Source organism: Nannobrachium achirus (assembly GCF_963921795.1).
Source record: "Nannobrachium achirus genome assembly, chromosome: 6".
Classification (NCBI taxonomy): domain Eukaryota; kingdom Metazoa; phylum Chordata; class Actinopteri; order Myctophiformes; family Myctophidae; genus Nannobrachium; species Nannobrachium achirus.
In genome coordinates, this window is record NC_137815.1 from 38,687,000 (window position 1) to 38,705,854 (window position 18,855).

At 40.8% G+C, this 18,855-nt stretch overlaps 1 protein-coding gene across 1 annotated transcript; it reads right to left on the minus strand.

Annotated features, from left to right (window-relative positions):
• Window positions 1-172: 172 nt before the first annotated feature.
• LOC308286688 (ras association domain-containing protein 1-like) lies at window positions 173-18,381 on the minus strand. The gene is made up of 8 exons (XM_080727785.1): window positions 18,082-18,381; window positions 17,316-17,470; window positions 16,638-16,881; window positions 12,579-12,703; window positions 2,429-2,533; window positions 2,020-2,311; window positions 1,652-1,767; window positions 173-1,494 (listed from the first exon to the last, which is right to left on the minus strand). Exons 2-8 carry the CDS (start codon window positions 17,394-17,396, stop codon window positions 1,348-1,350), a joined length of 1,110 nt encoding a protein of 369 aa, XP_080583911.1. The 5' UTR covers window positions 17,397-17,470; window positions 18,082-18,381; the 3' UTR covers window positions 173-1,347.
• Window positions 18,382-18,855: the final 474 nt, after the last annotated feature.

Genomic DNA, 18,855 nt, shown 5'->3' on the forward strand with positions numbered 1-18,855 from the left:
GACTTAAAGACATAGTGACGAGTTATATCTAAATAAAATATATTATGCATAATATCGCATATGCTAAGTATGCTGTCATAACAATATCACACACACACACACACACACACAGTATAGATATACAAAAAAAAACATTCAATATTTCGTTTAGGCACTCTTTATTGCACAGTGCACAACATTGTTTTTCAGAAATAAATCAGAAAATCTTGCATCCACATTTTTAGACATTTATATCAAAGAAGAAAGGAAATGAGTCAGTGATAAATCTCACAAACAACAAAAAAACAAAGGAGACAAAAAAAACAAGACATAGAAAAGGAATGACCAACAGTTGGAACATGGTGTCATTCATAAAATATTCCTGTCAACCAAAGTGATCTTGACAATGCTCTCTCTCTGGCATTCATAACTCCATACAAATGTCCATACATCAGTCGTACTCACAAAGGGACAGTATAAGAAATTACTGGAGAACTTGGGCCTGGGTCAAATGAAAATCCTGGCAGCTAGAAATGGGTTTTAACTTTCTCAAAGGATATCAGTGTGCTGCTGTGTGAAGCATCCATGTAGAAGTTCAGAAGAAAATCGTTATTTTTAAGCTGGTCGTGGCTACCTCCTGCATTTAATGTTCTGCTAACATACAAACTACAACAGGACTGCAAGTGCTATAAAAAAAAAAGTATTTACAAATAATCTTTACACACCGGAATGGTAATTACATTAAAAGGCTGTGCTGTGCATTCAATGCAGTGTGGTCTAACTTTTTATTTGTGTGATAAGGATAAAAGGCATCAGCCTGAAGAGGTCTTATGACCAAAAGCTTGCAATATAAAGTAACTATTTTGCACAGCGTTGAGTGCGGAGCTTCCCCCCCCCCTCCAGCACCTCACATAAGTTTTATTAACGGATGACCGGTGGTTGTCTTCACATAAAGGAATGGTTAAAGCACTAACTGATATACTCTTTAAAGTTAAAGTGACCAAAGCTGGGGTATTCAAGGCAGTCAAATGGGACCCAATAATGAAAGACATTCATGGACAAAGCCAGTGTCTCTTCAGGCTCATAGTCTCACATGATTTCATCTCACATTCTCTCATCAGGCACATCAGGCTCTTCTAGGTGTAAGGCACTTCTCATCTCTCATTCTCTCACACGCACGTTCGCGCTAGCGCTCTCTCTTTCAGTCTTGCGCCTTTTCATTCTCTCGCTCACTCTCTTCCATATTATGGAGGGAGGTATTTGAATTGTGTTCTCTCTGGGATCTTTGAATGCAAGACGACCGGTCCTCTTCAGATGAGTCTCCAGTCAAGTGCTGCATGTCATGGTTCCCCGGGGCGGAAAGTCCTCTCAGCCAGGGGTGGAACCAGCAAGAGCATCCTGCATCCTGGTGCGGGCAAGAGCATAGCGCTGCACGATCTGCTTGACATGCTCCTCCTCTTCACGCTGCAGGATACGCATGAAGTTCTTCAACTCGGGCATGGAGAAGGCGTGCCACTGCATGGGGTAAAGAAGGACATGTTGTGTATTAGTAGTGCAAGTGTAGTGATAGTGAATAAAGGAAACGTATGATCCGAAGATGTGTTTTGGATATTATGCATATAAGTCAAAAAGAGATAGATGAACCACATTGGTGCTCGGAAGTCATACTCACATTGACTTCTCCAGTTTCATTCTCCTTCAGAACCAGGCTGAGGACCTTTTCATTTGGGCCAGCACAAAGACGTCGGTAGAGTGGACGGTCATCAGCAGATAGCTTACGGAGGTAAACTATGGTGTAAAAAAAAGGAAGGAAAAAAAAAGCTTGGTAAACAAATTAGGTATGGCTGGGCAATATATCTATATTGTGATACGACAAAATATCGCCTGGGATTTTGGAGATCATAATATTGTTATATGGCATGAAGTGAAGGAAAAAAATCTCATTGTGTAAATATTTTGTGAAAGCAACAATCATGATCTCCATGATATTGTGCCATTTGATTTTGAACAAGGCTTCATAAGTTAGAAAATGAGGCTTACCTTGGTCATGACGCTCGCTGCGCTCAAACAGAGCGAACTTGCCAGGATTGTCCACCACAGTAAACTTCTTCAGCAGTGCTTCAATGACCTCGCGGGCAGATGTCCGGGAGCTTATGTGTAGGTGTTTGGATGCGTCTTTGGGCAGGTAAAATGATGTGCGGCGTTTCACTAAACCGCCCTTCTTGCCTCCAGCATCATGTCCTGCAGCTCCTTTCTTTGGCGGCGGAACTGAGACAGGTCGTACCAGCTTGAACTGGACTTTTATGAACCCATTGTAGGAGCCATCTTTGTTCTGTTAAACAAAATAGGATCATTGTGGTAAGTGTATATGCATGGCATGCATTCTTATAATGTGATTATGTTCGGTTCAACTTTTCAAGGTAAGCAAGTATGGTTAGAGGGGACTCACCATGTTCATGAACAGATTGCTGTTGACTTGAGCATTGTACTCCTTCACCTTCTGCTGAATCTCTGCAGTTGTCAGCTCCTTCTTTACCAATTCAACATGTTCATCCTACAAAAATGAAAGGACAAAAAAGTCTCAACTTAGTTTAACATTAATTTGCTTTTTACCAGCAGGTGTCAGCATTGAGCCATCTTTGAACCATTTGCAGACCATACAGCCTACTTTATGGCTTCTTGTAGAGAACACTGTCATGCTAACTACATGTGGAACATAATTTACTAGCATATAGAGAGCCTGGTATTGATCCAATCACCAAAAATAGTGATAGAAATGTAGCTGAGATGTCTATTATGGAAAAGTGAGGTCAAGGTTACAGGGACAATTGGTGTGTGGTGGAGTTCACAGGGGACAACTTCCAAGAAATGAAGCTGTTTAATAGCATACTGCTGCTGCCAAATTAAAACCATAACATTTCTACGAGTTCACATAAATTCTGAGAGTAGATGTCGGCACCGTAATTGAAACAGCATGCTTTGAGATAGTCAAAACATACGTCCCAGCATTTGGTAGAAATAGATTATTTTAGAATGTCTGAAATTTAAAAGAAGTAACAAGGAGCTGAGAGGATTGTCCTGAAATTGCAATGGCAGATCAGAGCTTTTTTTGTATTACAGTATACAATCTTAACCTCTTGCTATTCTAACAGTTATATGTAACTTGTTTAGTGAAATAAATAAAAGGCTGCTATAATAGTAGTAGTTGCTTTGTATTTATATTTATATGCTCTATTCTTTCTGTCTCAAAGTTAAGCACCAGTTGCATCAGACTCCTGTCCTGACTTCCTGTCAACGTTGCAAAGAGGAACCGACACCATGATGTCAGCTCTCTGCCCACTGATTGGCTCCAATCCGGTCCCTCAACTAACTCCTCCTATCTCTTCATGGAGGGAGGTGGGGGGATCGGGTGGCCATGAGGAACTTGCAGGCACTGCAGGCAGCTGTTTGCCATGACTGTGTGCAGAGCCTCTGCTCTGCATTCCTAAACACTGTATTCATGTAAAAATAGCACCCCACCCCCAGGCTTGCTCCCACTCCTTGCCGGGTGGGACAAAGCCTTCCTCTGTTTAACACAGCATATCCTGTGGTCAGCTGCCTCATCATCGGCCATACACTCCTAGTCATCTTTTTCTCATCGTGCACATTTGCCCTCGAGCATCTGCATGCCGGTCAGACTTTAAGGCCTTTCGACACACACAAACCGCAGCTATGCTCTTCCTGTGTCTAATGGTGGGACTTCACTTCCTCTATGAAAATAAGGTTCTGTGCACTGCAGTATTGTGAAGAACACATTCTATGTGTTCTCCACAGCAGAGTCAGCCTTTCCTGATGAGTAAAACCCATGGATCAATATCTTGATTGATGCCGCCAACATCAGCACTACCACTCACTGATAGTCTCACTATCTCATTGTGGGAAATGATGCATAATTTGAAATAATTACATACAATTAATGCACTGTCCAGACCCATAACCACTTCAAAATTATGTGGTTTATAGAACATATGAGTCTCATTAGAAGCCCAACTGGCCACAGCTGTTGAGGGTCTTAATGGAGAAGTAACAGCAGGTCATTGATCATTGTCAACTGTCAAGCTATACAGGATCAATAACAGAAATCCTGAGGCAGATTGAAGGGAAGGCTGAGTTTATGTCCAGTAGGCAATCACATCACGGGCCAGCTGTCTCTACTATGGCAGTCAAGAACGCATGCATAATACATGCTGCATGTATGTTACATGATGCTACATGATGTTTGTCATTTAATGTCTCCATGAGGGGCGCCTGCTGGCCTAGTGGCCCAGGCGCATACCACATACTAGGCCATGATGCCTGCTAGCGTCGCCAGTTCGATTCCTGATCCGGACGACCTTTGGCACATATCATTCCCCATCTCTCTCTCCATTTCCTGTCAGTCTACTATCCTATCAAATAAATGCATAAAAAGCCCCAAAAACAAATCTCAAGTCTCCATGAATTGAGTACAAAAGCCTTAAGGACCCCAATGTAAACGAGCCATTGTGCTTTCTTGGGTTTCAATCTGAACTGTCATGTCCTTTTCCTATGCGAACTTCTAATAAAGTATTCAATCTATGTTATCTGCCTGCCTGTCCACAAAATAAGTTTGATGTCAATGTGAGAATGTTAAGGGTGTCTGGATTCTCTGAAAGCAAACGTTTCAGACTTTCAGTATGTGAAGTAACCTGTGTTGTGTGTTCTTTACAAAGTTTACAGGAAGTACCATCCCACATTGTGAAAACTGTACTGTCTGCTGTGGGCGGGGATTAAACAGAGATGAGTGCAAACATGATCCCCTATGGAAAGACCTAACCCAAAACATTCCGTGAGTCATTTTCAAACCTGAAATGTGGAAGAATAATATGCTTTGAAGACTACGTTTAGAGACATACGCAATACAAAATGAACCATGACTAGTGTTAAGAAACTTGAGTAGGTAGAGTACGTCACTAAAACAGTTGTGGGATTCTTCAGCATAGTTGTGTTCTGTGTGTGTGGGGCTGTGTGTGGGTGTGTGTGACAGTGTTACACTGTAATATAACAATAGAATGTGTGTTCAGTTTGTATATATTAATAAAGAATAAATAATGCAAACATGTTTTTCTTACACGTCAGCTTTCATTAAAGTTAAACCAGTACTATCTCCATGGCATGGGCGCTGATTTTACTGTAAGCTTTTCACAAAGCTGGGACAGAATCAGAAAGACATCCGGCGTCCATTAGTCAACCCCGGTAGTACATAAACAATCTGACCAGATTTAACATTGTCTTCATAGTAGGCTACTATAGCATAACTCTAAAGAACTTTTTCATTAAAACGGCCAAGTTACAAAAGTACCGTATGATCACAATCGGGCAAGCTAGACCTAAACAAGTTAACAACCATTAGATCATCGTGTGAGATCGTACATCAGGAAAACACCACAAAACAAAACAAAAAAACGTCTATCTCACCTGTTTTGGGATTGACTCTTTAACGGGTTTACGAATGAACGATGTTCTAGCAGTAAAGTACTGTTCGAACTCTGAATCCGAGTCGGATTCACTGCAGTAGCCGCTGCTAGTGGAGCTTCCCCACGTCATCTCAAAGGACGGGCTCTTATCTGAGCCGCTGTCCGCCTCTTTAATGCTCATGGTCAGGGTTTACTGTAACAAATGTTACACTACGGAGTAGAGTACTGATATATTAGCTTGTTTAGCCTGCAAAAACTCTAATGCTTCAGCCTAGTAGCCTACAAAACACGACCACGTTACGACGAGTGCGTTCTTCAAACTGTGTGACTGTACTGTAGTGTGTGTTAACTGTGTGAACAGGATGCGCTGGTGGTCCCCGCCCTAGACCGTTTCCCTCCACTGCGTGGCCCCCACCCACTGGTGGAAAGTAACTAAGTACAATTACTCAATTACTGTACAATGTTGAGGTCCTTTTACTTTACTGGAGTATTCCAATACCTTTACTTCTACTCCACTACATCTCAGAGGCAAATTTTGTACAATTATTTGAAACTTTTAGTTGCTAGTTACTTTGTAGATTTTGATTATCGTTACAAAACAGTCTTTATTGGAAAATAGCAGATCTACAAGCTCACAATGCATCGCGACGCTTAATAGAGCTGCTATTTTCAGAAGATTTGCATAGGCTACATTTGAAAACTTGAAACGGGACATTCTGCATAACGAGTAGGCCATTTTACTTTGGAACTTTAAGTACATTTTGATACCAATACTTTTGTACTTTTACTCAAGTAGGTCTACATTTTGAATTTCGGACTTTTACTTCTGTTGTAACAATAATTATATTGCAATATTGATACTTTTACTTGAGTATCAAATGTGAGTAATTGCTCCACCATGCACTGCCCCCCCACCCAGCGGGACCCAAACCAAAATGCCGTTGAGTTTGAGTTTAGAAAATACACAAACCGGCGCAACCGGCTTTGATTGGACGCCGATGGGGAAACACGGAAATACCAACCCTGCGATGACATCACCCCTCTTCTCTAACTTCCTGTAGGCCAACAATAAACTGCCAACGTGAGAGCCTTATCATCATGTGAGTCAGACATGTGAGCAGTTTCTTTATCTGCTTCTGTTTTATGTTCTTGTTTTTATGATTTGTTTGTGTATGAAGCCATTTGAGTTCTGTTTTATGTATGTATGAATGCTGTATAAATAAAGATACATTATTAACAGCTTTTTAGTTTGTTGGTTTAAAAAAAATCTTTTTTGTGCAAAATGTAAATCTGAAGTTGAATGGTACATTTTTTATTTTTTATTGTTCCACTTCAGAAAGTAATTTCTCCAATATGACTTCCAAGTTTGAAAGGCTTGGTATCTGCTTGTTAAGTTGGTATTCTGCCAGTATCTGTAGACCATGACCCCCTACTTCCCTTGCTCCTACCACACCCATCTTTGAAGTTTGCCTTTGTTATGATCTGAAATGCACACGATGTAACATTTAGTGGCTGCATCTTGGTTAGACATAAAGACATAACAGACTCTCAAGGTGAAAACGCCATGTTGTGCATGGCAGGCAGCAGTGGTGTGTTCTACCGTGTTACATTATACTGTAAGTAGTATGCCCGCCAAGAAAGCTTGAAACACTTCAAGTAGCCTTTTTCATGTGATAATGTGGCGTCTGAGGTGAAGGGTGGCCATTGTCTTGAGGTGATAATGACTGCTGGCCATTTTCGATGTAATTTACACATTAACTACTTAACAATAGAGTGGTTATTTCAGTCAGTGCGTGTGGGAGGGAATACATACTGTATAGCCTACCCTCAAAAAAAGAACACAAAACTGCAGGTAACAATGAGTAACAATGAGTAATATATCTTTTCCACAGCAGCCATTCAACATCTCAAAATCTGTTGGTGACACAATTCTTAACAGTTTTTAGTTTTTCTTAAAGTTATACCATGTAACTTTTTTTATAAAACAAATCTTAAAATGGTCCTAGCTGTTAAATCGCTAAAGTTTTAGAACCCCCACTCCGTTATTTTCAGCTTCTAAAGCCTTCTCTTTATATGTTTTCTATGATCCCTGCCCGGGACCGGTTTTCGCGGAAAAATTGCGTCATCACACTACCGGCCAATCACAGCGAGGGTTATACACTGCCGGCCAATCACAGCGCAGAACATACACTGCCGGGCTCTCTGGTGGGTTTAGGAAACACGCCTTCAGGAAGTACACTGCAGTGTTTACACTGGAGGAGTCTAGCATGTAACTCCCCAACCGCTGCTCGTAGAAGGACACGGGAGACCTCATTGAAAGCGTCTCGGCGAGGCGTGGCGGACGCAGTGGTCTGACGGCCCGGTCCGCGAGCGAAAAACGGACGAAAAAAGCAAACGCGACCGCGGTTTGCTATACTGCTACAGACCAGTTGAGCAACTTACACAGTATAGCTTTAACTTATTTATTTATATTAGTAATTATTAGTCAGGTAGCCAGCAAGCCAACTGGAGACACAATCATATGCGAAACTGTCCTCAGGCATTGACACCTGCCCCTGGCAGGTAAATGAAACTTTCGGGCAGGTGGAGTTTGCTTTCAGGTTACCCGACCGGGCTAGTGCTCGTTTGAGACCCATATAATTTTATAATGGACGATTTACTTTTCAGGCAAGTGGGCATGACCTTTGGGCAAGTAGAACATGACCTATACTTCCCCGTTGGGCAAGTGCCACCTTAGTGTCAACACCTGTGTCCCGATATGTAAATTGGCTGTTATATGATCAGGGAGAGAATGATGAGGCTGGCTCTGCACTGGGTCAAGCACCCAGAACAGATGGCAACCCAATGCACAGCTAGGAGGGGAAGAGGGCACACCACCCAAGTAGACACACTGCGGCGCGACAGCAGAGCTCCAGTCCCTGATACTGGATAGGAGGGAGTGGAGGGCGGCAATGCAGGCGTCCAGAGTTGGTATCAGCTAGTCCGCAACTCCACACCCTTCCGTTGCATCTCCTGTTATAATGAAGAAACTAGCCTGAACCAATCAAATGAACTACAGCAAAGGGATTTCAAAGTCCAGGGCAGGTGCCCTCCCTTGAGCCTTAAGCATTTTCATATGCATGCCTTACAGATGAATGTGCACCAGAGCACATGAATAAAGAAAGTTTCACTATTTGTAAGCTAGAATTAGGCAAACTAAATGAAAGTAAGAAGTGCTCCTCAGTCCTCATTCCACTGTTTGTATTCTGGACTAACACAGACAATGATAAATAATGTCACAAACTTTGCCGTTGCAGGGATCTTGGGGCACAACCACAGACAGGTCAGCTTAGGCCCTATGCTCCTCAGAGCCAGCACTTTTGTGTCATGGAATGCAAAAGGCTGCCCCCAGCATCTGAACATAGTGATGCTTGGGGCAGCCTTTTGCATACCATGACACCTACGGAATTCTGGATAACTTGAAATGCGGAATGTGGTCAAAGTTCACAGTTCATGTTTATCAGGTGCACGGTTCTGGCAGAAACAGTATCTTTGAAAAGATCCCCAGTACACACATGGTCCTTTTAGGATCTCTTATTTATTGGAAAACCCCAGCAGCAGAGAGAAGAGCAGATCAAAGTCAAACACAACGGACGTTTCGGCCCACATCCTTCCTCAGCGTGAAACATTCTTCACATTCACGCTGTAGAGGGCAGTGGGCCGAAACGTCCGTCTTGTTTGACTTTGATCTGCTTCTGGGCTTTACCAATAAAAACACTCACTTAGTCCTAATAGGACTTGCTGCCCTCCCCACTTGGTCTAGTGAGTGCTGGTGATCTTTTAAAACTAACAGAATTCTGATCAGACATCATCAGAGTCAACTTCATTGTCACCACGCGATTATAGGTGTAAAAGTGTGGTTGAAAGTTCTCAAATTGCACTGACAGTAATAGTTTGAATATTGAAAGGAATACCGAACATAGAACAAGTCAAATAAAAAAGGCACAGTGAAATCAAATATCCAAAGACCCAATACCTTTTTCGTACCATGCGTGATGCCGAAGGAATCCATCCCACGGACCATGTCGACTTAATAAACCGCTGTAGTTGACAACAAGGCAGGCACGGCACGCCAACAGAAGCGGCCTTGAGCACTATGAGGCGTGCCCGAGCAAGGCATTAGCAGAGTGAGTTAAGCTGTCACATCTGTCTGGCCTGAGTCAAACTAAGGGCACAGAGATAGGTGTGACTATAACCTGTTGTGCATGTGCATTGAGTTAATTGATGCACACAGCATAAATCAGTGATCCTCCTCACACACATTCAGGGAAAACCATTGACCATCTGCTCTCCCCTGCAACTCTTTAGGGTTCCATCCAGTACCACGGGCTAGTCCCAGTTGTCCTACGCCCAGTTGTCCTACGTCCCAGTTGTCCTACTGTAGCCTGGCTGTTTGGGCTAGTCCGCGAACAGACTGTAAAGCAAGCGATCTTCATCCCATTCATGCGTTTATCGTGCGCTTGCCCAGGCCTGGGCATAAATATAACGATTGCATTCACCACGGCTTCGTAACTTGCGCTCCGCCGGCCGCGCGGCCCTGACCCGCTCTTCGCGGGCACTCGTTCGCGCCGCTTGCAATGTCGTGGACAATAATTACAGCAGTAGGACGGCGAATTTTCGGCGAGAGCTGTACACTACTTGAGTAGCTGTACGAATGCAGCTACTGGCTACAGTAGGACAACTGGGACACAGTAGGACAACTGGGACGTAGGACAACTGGGCGTAGGACAACTGGGATTTTCCCAGTACCACAGCATGGCAAGCAGCGTATGTGACTCTGTATGGGACAGGTACTTGGAAATAAAGAGAACTTTGTGATCTGTTACATTGGCGCTGAATGTTTGTGAAGAGGACTGATTTATCTAGTATGTGCTGTGCACAATAGGCACCTTTGAGTGCAGTTAGTTTGACTCAGGCCAGGTAGGACTACTTTAACCATCCCCCATCACACAGTGCCTGCGCCGAACAGCGTGATGGTAGCACTGTTGACTCTGATACTATCAACTCTTGGAATCAGTCATCTATTTGGAAATTGCACATGGGTACGCACAGGTTGGCATTGGGATGTTGATGCCAAGGTTTCTGCTCAAGTGATGAAATAACGCCTAAAGCATGAGGTAATATAAGTCTGAGGAACGTTATCTCTATAGAGGGTTGAAGGAACATAGGGCAGATGTAATATAATTGATAAAAACACACACACGCGTGTGTACGCGCGCCTGTGTGTGTGTGTGTGTGTTTTCTCATTGATTTAATACAGGCTCAACTTACCCAAAACCCAGTTGCTCATTTTACCACAATATAGCCACAATCTAAACAAATACATGGCACACAGACAGTCCAAATAACATATCTGATCTATAAACATCAAGTGGTAACTAGCATAAACCCAGGGGTTTTCAAATGATTGTGAACTAAGGACCACAACCCTAATCCGAGTTCCCAGAAGTTCTCGCCAGCTCTCATACAAATGGGAGGGGCGAGAAAACCACCACTCTGACTAAAAGAATCAACCTGGGAACCGCTGTTGGGAGGGGATATGGGCTAGTAATTAGTTTTTATGGTGACGCTTGCTATGCATCCCACTGTAGCTCAACCAATGGTCCACAAGACTACTAGTTGTCCATGGCATGATTAGATGCAGGTGGAGCATGGGAAAATGTTTTAAAAAGTAAATACAAAAATACCTTTGCTAAATATATATGTTTAAATATTATTTTATAAGCCCATCAAATGTAAGAAAATATTTGAATTAATAGGCGTGGTGTGGGAGAAAAAGCTTGAAATTAAATAATGACTATTAAGGGCCTGATTTAATTTGTTGCACGATACTATGTGTAACAAATTATATCGAGGTCAGGTATTATTTAACTGAAATATGCTAGTGGTCCAGAGCATTAAAAAAAAGGTTGTGAACCACTGATCACACGGTTACCCTTATTGCATTCTCTTACTTTATCCAACCTTCCATTAAACTCATGTTAACTGATGTACTGATGTGAGTGAGCAGACACATGAGATAATATGGCCGGGCACATTTCCTAATGATTACTCAATCAGGAAATCCGGTACACTTCCCTTTCTTGAGATTCTAACTACCCTTTCTTTTCTTTTTCTTTTGTTTGGGGGGGGGAGCTTTTTCGGCCTTTATTGATAGTATACAGTATACAGACAGGAAATGGGGACAGAGATGCACAGTAAAGGTTGTCGGGATTGGGACTCGAATCCGCGACACGCTGTCAGGCTGCAATATAGATTGCAAAAGAACAAATAAAAGATTTCGTAGGATATATATATATATATATATATATTGTTTTTTGCTGCTTTGGCTTTTATAGGGACCAAACCAAACTATCAGAAAATGATGGGTGTATAAGGACACCCTAGGGGTCCCTGACCCCCCGTGGAAGACCCCTGGCATTTGCTACTACTCATTTTTGTTTTCAGAGCCCAGCTACAAAAACTTTTATGCTTCAATTATGATCTAATTTGACATTGTTCTGGAGCAGGAGCAGGGGTCTGTCTGGGGGTCCCAGGTGAGGAAAGACCCCAACCAAAAGTCAGAAAGCTTATTCTGTGTAATAAATGAACTCAGAATGTTTAAAACCTACAAAACAACTCTAATATTAAGACAATTGGACATTAACTGGCACACATACTGTTCTGGGAGGTCCCAAATTATATGACCCCCAGAAAGATTATATATAGTTTGAGAATAGTTAAATTTTAGCACAAAAATCCTACGGGAGCTATTTTTTGGACGCATCGTACCACACTATATAATTGGTATTTCTGCATACTGCATATTGTTTTGGATTCCTTGAAACATGGGGTGACTCAGCTTACCCAGTTCATCTATAGAGTGAGAAGAACTTAACTATTACTATGTACAGCTGAGGAAAGCTAACAGAAAGATATGATTTAGATTATGGGAACCTACTACTTCTGTATGCAAAGTGGCAATGTTTAACAAATGTCAACTAAAAGAGGAACAACCCCATCTGATTGTAGCCTATCCAAAGTTTGGAGCCATGGCAAACAGCCAAGTTAATTAAATACTTTCCTACTGAGTGAGGAGGTCCTTACCACATTTGTGTCCGTTTCTATGGTGTGCTCTACAACACATGTTTGGTCAGCTGTAGAGCCTCCATCCCAACAGCAGTCTAACTGGATGAGGGCACGGCATCTGTAGTGGCATGTGAATCTACAATCTGTAAGTTGACGAAAGTAATATTAAAAGAAGACAACATCATCTTTGCCAGTTATTTGTAACAGAACAAAGGTGAAACAGATACATACTTTTAAGTGTATACGTTTATGTGGTATTAAGACTTTTCCAAAACATGTATTAAGATATATAAGATTATATAAAACATCCCAAGCCTGAATTGTTTCAGGACTATTTGGAATTATAATGGATAATGTCGTCCTCCACTGGCCATTTAGTGTCATTACAGTTTGGTCACTTCCTTCACATGCACAAAAATGAAATAAAGAATGACAGTAAAACACAACACAAATTACACAACTAATGCTTCTTTAATGCAGCCATTAAATACATTTGTATTATGATATCTATATTAAATATGTATTAGTATGCTCTATAAGAAGTCTCCATAATATATAAAGATTTATTACAAATCTCCATCCACCATCCATTGCCTGTCATCCAAGCTTGGAATACTGACTTGGCCATACAACAATGTATCAATAAACTGCATCAAAGTTTGGGGAAACATTAATATATGATGGCATTCTGAAATCGAAATCATTAGCGGATCCTTTTTAATTTTCCTCACAGAACTAACGCCCTATAAATGCTATAAAGTATAAAAAGTCTTTATAATTATGATATGTTTTTCTCAGGGACAGTGCATCCTAATAAAGCTCACTGTAAAATAGTTTTCATCTATAGTCCCTGGCCAGGCGTGAAGCTGGCAGCCTAAAATCATTCTAAAATCAAGACACACAGTTTGCTCATCATATAAGGTGTGCCCATTACAGAAACGCTTAGCAAAGGCTAAACAGAACAGACATGGGCAGCAATAAAAGTATAGAGCAAGTTACAATTCAATATTAAAAAAAAGCGATTGGCAAAAAAAAATAACGCAACATCTTCAACATTAATCAAGTCAAGCAACAGGACAGTTTAGTCACATGAATCCCACCAGTGTCTTATTCTGTGGCAAACGTTTGGCAAAGATAGCTGATCAACAACCTCATAATGACTAACAAAGAGATTTTGTGAAGAGGGAGGAGCGGACCAGGTGTAGAGCCCTGGGGGCCCCAGTCAAATAAGTATATAGGATTTAAGTTGTTGACAACAAACACACACATTTACTCAAGTACTGTATTTGAGGTACAATTTTGAGGCATTTTTTACTTTACTGGGGTATTTCTAATTTTCAGTACTTTTACTAAGTTCTACTCCACTACGTCTCAGAGGCAAATATCATACTTTTACTCCACTACAATTATTTGAAAACTTTAGATTACAAAACATACATTAACCACTTCAACCCTACAGTATATACATTTCAGGCCATTTGAAAATAGCCGATCTACAAGCTCACAATGTGATGACTTGCGAGCTTGTAGGTCTGCTATTTTTTTTTTAATACATTTTATACATCTGAAAACTACATAATGAGTACTTTCTACTATTTCATTCTGGTCTTTTGCTTGTAACAGGGTATTTCTACATTGCTGTAAAAAATGTGAATATTTTTTCCACAGCTGCATGAAGACATGGATCTGTTAAATACAAGAACAAGGGTTTTGGGTTACTCATTCCCTGCTCCTCGCAGACCTTGAACCTTGAACTGCAAACCAGTGCAGATATATTTGGTGGCTTATAAACCATGTTTTTAACTGTCTAGTAAGTAGAGTAGTGGGTTCCTTGATGTGAGCTGGCACAGTATCCCATTCATGTGCTCCTTGGATGGGAAAGCAGACTGACGAAAGAAGATTTTCTTAAGGGAATGATATCCTTGTGACTCCTCTTCCTAATCTGATTTACACTTACTTGTGCCTAACAAGTAAGTAGGCCTTGCAGACCCATGACACCCCAAAAATGTTCCTGTCTACCAAAACACACGTACAAAATACAAAATGACAAGGAGAGAGCAATGTATTTTCTATAGGTTAACTAACACCACATTACTCCAGTGGCTGATAAGTGTAAGTGGTATAGAGGGAAATGATTAGTAAAACATTTTTTTATTGTTTTGTTATACTATGTCTTTAACTTTGTTCCTTATGAATCTTTAAAGGTAACTGATATTTTCATTCACATGCTGTGGCAATGTCCCAGGGTCAAATGATTTGGGGAACAGGTTACTAAATATATAGTATTGGCATTTGTTTATTTAAATGTTTCTGTTCATGAAGTTCAGTATAGTGGCAGCCAGCAGTTACATATTAATCTGTTTTGTTTGAAGATGACATTTGGGCTTATGCTCTAGTGAGTCTATAACTTAGAGCATAGCCTATATGCATGTGGAATGAATAAATTATCTTGATGTTCTGCACAGGGGAATATTTTTGGCTGCGGGATCAGTAGTGCAAAGAGACTGCGTTGGTGTCTCTTTTACATGATCAGTTGTGGTGTCTAGTTCAGGGAACTGTTACCAATTATTCCTATTCCTATGCACAAGCCTTATCTTAAAGCTAGCTAGGCTTAGGTACATGACTGTTCATGTGCTCAGAAAGGAACTGGAACTGAAAGCAAGAACAAATTAATATAGATGATTAGATAATCCAGAATTTGGACATGACCACCCAACATCTTAAAAAACACTTAAACCATTGTTGACCGGTGTATCCCCAGGCAGGGTCTATCCATGCTTATCTACAGTAAATTTCTTAGCTGAAAATAGCTTGTTTTTTGTGGGCTTGTAGATTTGTTATTTTCTCTGAACGTTCGCATATGATGACATGCCCAGAATAGTGACGCCAGGGTTCATGTGTTGACTGCATGCAGCTCAGCTGCTGACATGCTGCTGGGAATCATAATGTTCCCCTCATAGAAACTCTTCATTAAAGCCCATTGAACCACAGTGAGTGATGTTGTCTTCAAATACAGTAGAGCCACTCTCACAGACAGCCCTGTTTGCTTCTGATCAAACACAATATGACCTTAAGTTACTTGGCTTGGCCTAGACCGCTGAAACGAAACCATGAATGCAGAAGTCTGTGAGACCATGACCACCTTAATCGTTTCCTGTAGTTATATGATGTCAATCTGCTCTCATTCCAGTATATTCATGCAAGTACACATGCATATACCTAGGGCTGCAACTACTGAATATTTTCCTAACAATTATTCTATTGATTACTATAATCAAATAACAATCGACAAGTGTTTTTTAATAGACAATATTTTTTACGAATCAAGTAACCACATACGCGTTATTATATAACGTTGCTGCAAAATGTTGCCATGCAAAATTGATGCATTTTTGCCCTAAATATTAATAGATTATGAATTGATTATCTTATTAAATGATTGATTATTGATGTTTCTTTTTAAATAATCGATTACATTGATTAGTTTGATTAGCTGTTGAACCCCTGGCCTACACCATACATGGGCAACTGGCGGCCCGGGGGCCACATGCGGACCTCACCTTCACTTAATGCGGCCCGCTGGTTAATACCAGAATACTGATATATTATTGATTTCAGCTGTTACAATTCTAAACATGACCTGCTTTAATTCCATCAGTCTATATTAGTAGCTTAATGACTAGTATAGTAGTATTAAAATGTATTTTTTTAATGTCTAATGTAGGTATTTGTATTTAGGTTCATAGAGTCAACATGAATATATAACTAAATGCGTTAAATTAAATCAAAATGTTACATTCAGGATTCCAATTAAAAAATAACAAAAATAATTTACGATTCCAATTCAAAAGACGCAAAAATAGCCGATCTACAAGCTCAAAGAGCTTTGTAGAGCTTGTAGATCTGCTATTTTTGCTTCTTTTGTATGACATACCAGAATGACAAAGTAGGACGTAGCAATATGCAATGTGGCCCTCTGGAGTGAAGGTGGAAATATAGTGGCACTCACCATCATCAAAGTTGGCCACCCCTGCCCTACACATACGACATAAACACGATGCAAAACAATAAACTTACTGGCACAGCGCAGACTTTGCTTGTAGAGGCCCCATATGAAGTCTCCACACTGGTCACACCAGGTGGGCTGAGAGTGGCTACAGGGCTGGAAGTTGTGGCCCTCTCCTTTCTCCTCTAGGAGCCGTGGGTCCTTAACATCACTGAGCAGTCTGATGATGCCCACTCTGCTCAGCAGCTCTGGCACCTTGGCGGGGCTGATTCTCAGGGCATTGGTCCTCTGCAGGCAAGGAGGTGAGCGAGGTGCCTGCAGTGGTGGAAAGCAATTCACTCAAGTACTGTACTTAAGTACAATGTGTATGTACTTTTACGAGTGTCTGTTTTTTCAATACATTATACTTATGCTCTCACACTATCTCAGAGGCAAATATGGTACTTTTTTAAATCCCACTATAAATCATGTGAGAACTGTTTTTATATAGGGGCTGTGACACTAGTTACGTTGTAGAATATTGTATTTTACAAAACATACATAAAACTCTATTTTATACTTTCGTCTACTAAATAGCCGATATACAAGCTCACGACGAGATTGGCTCGAAAAAGGTTTAACATGTATTTTTTGGGAGGGAAAGTAAAGTACGTTTGTACTTTGGTGCTTCATGTTGTATTTTTAACAAGAAGTGTTAATAAATACACAGCTGTAGGCCCTATATAGGTCTATTCTTCCACCATTGGTACCTGCGGTGGGCTGGCGGTCAGCTCTATCTGGTCTCTGTCCAGTCTCAGGTCATGGAGCTCAATGAACTCCCCCCAAGACATGTTGTCATTCAGACCCTGCAGGGTTGAGCCATCATCGTCAGAGGAGGGTGGACATACTGGGACAGACAGGACACCTGCAACAACAAAGAAAGCCATTCTTTTTGTTTACTTTGGAAAGTCCAAGTTATTAGGCCCTACAGGCACATGTGACATTGCATAATAGTTTTTTTAGGAAAACTGTTTTTAGGACAACTAGGTTGGATCAGCGGATTAGATTGTTAGGCTATATAATCTACTGTTTTACTTGAGCTTATTCTATTAACTATCCTATTATTTTGTAATTGTTTTCTAATGTCCTTATATAATATACCTTGATCAGAAGTGTGTCAATGCTTTGTTTTGTGCAAATCAGTTACCTGTGGAAATATGCTATGAAAAATGTTTTGTGATTTTGCGAATAATTTCCCACTAGCTGTTTTCAAATTATGTATATTAATCAAATGTGTCAATGCTTTTAGACTTTTGTGTAAAGCACTGTTACCTGTGGAAATGTGCAATAAAAAAAATTTGATTTTTCCCACTATAGCGCTAGCAGGCTACTATAAATCTCACGTTCAAGTTCAACTTGGTGAAACTTTATTGTCGTTATGAAATCGTCTTCAGAGTTAAGACTTCGGAGATCTCAAGACATTTCTGCATGGTTTCCAACTTGCTATGTATATGAGAATGCACAATATTTACTTACCAAAAACAATGAAGCACCAACTCGGATCGTCTCAAGAAAGTCTATAGCCGACAAGAAAATCTTCCGGAGGAACCGCTAGGTTACAAAGTAACGGAGATGTAACTGCCTCTCTGATGTCTAGTAAGAAGCCAGTTAGGTTAGACATTATCTCTGGAAATAAAGCAGCATAACGGAACCCCTGCTTTTCTAAGTAGCAGCATGATGATCTTACACAGTAACAAATGCGGTCGTCCTCTTTTGTCACCTTCGTTTGTTACAGCAAGATAAAAAACAAAGGAAAGGAAAATAAAAAGTGAGATGCCCGAGATTGCAAGAAGGCTGAGTTGACATCCGGAATATTTTCACATAGGGGGTGCTTCTGAGCATAGATGCTTCTGAGTACAGACATGAACGTGGGCGTGTAAAGTCCCCCGCCCTCTGTTGAATGATCCGAAATATGAATGTGTTTTTAATTCAGCACACGTCACTCACTCACGAGTGAGTAGGCCTAAACATGAAACTGATAACCCCAATAGAAGTGACTTGCCACTATAGGCCTACAAATTAAAAAGAATGAACTCAATGAATCAGAAATTCAACATGTTCCGTTTTCACGAAATGGATATGGCAAACACTGCCAAGTTTCAGTGCCAACCAGTGACCACATATAGTAGCCTACCACAGATACAGTAGAACTGTTGCTCATTCTTGGACATTTTGATGTAGCCTAATATTGGTCTTCTGCACATCAGCAATATGACCACTGTTTGATCACATTTCAAGGATAGAAGGACT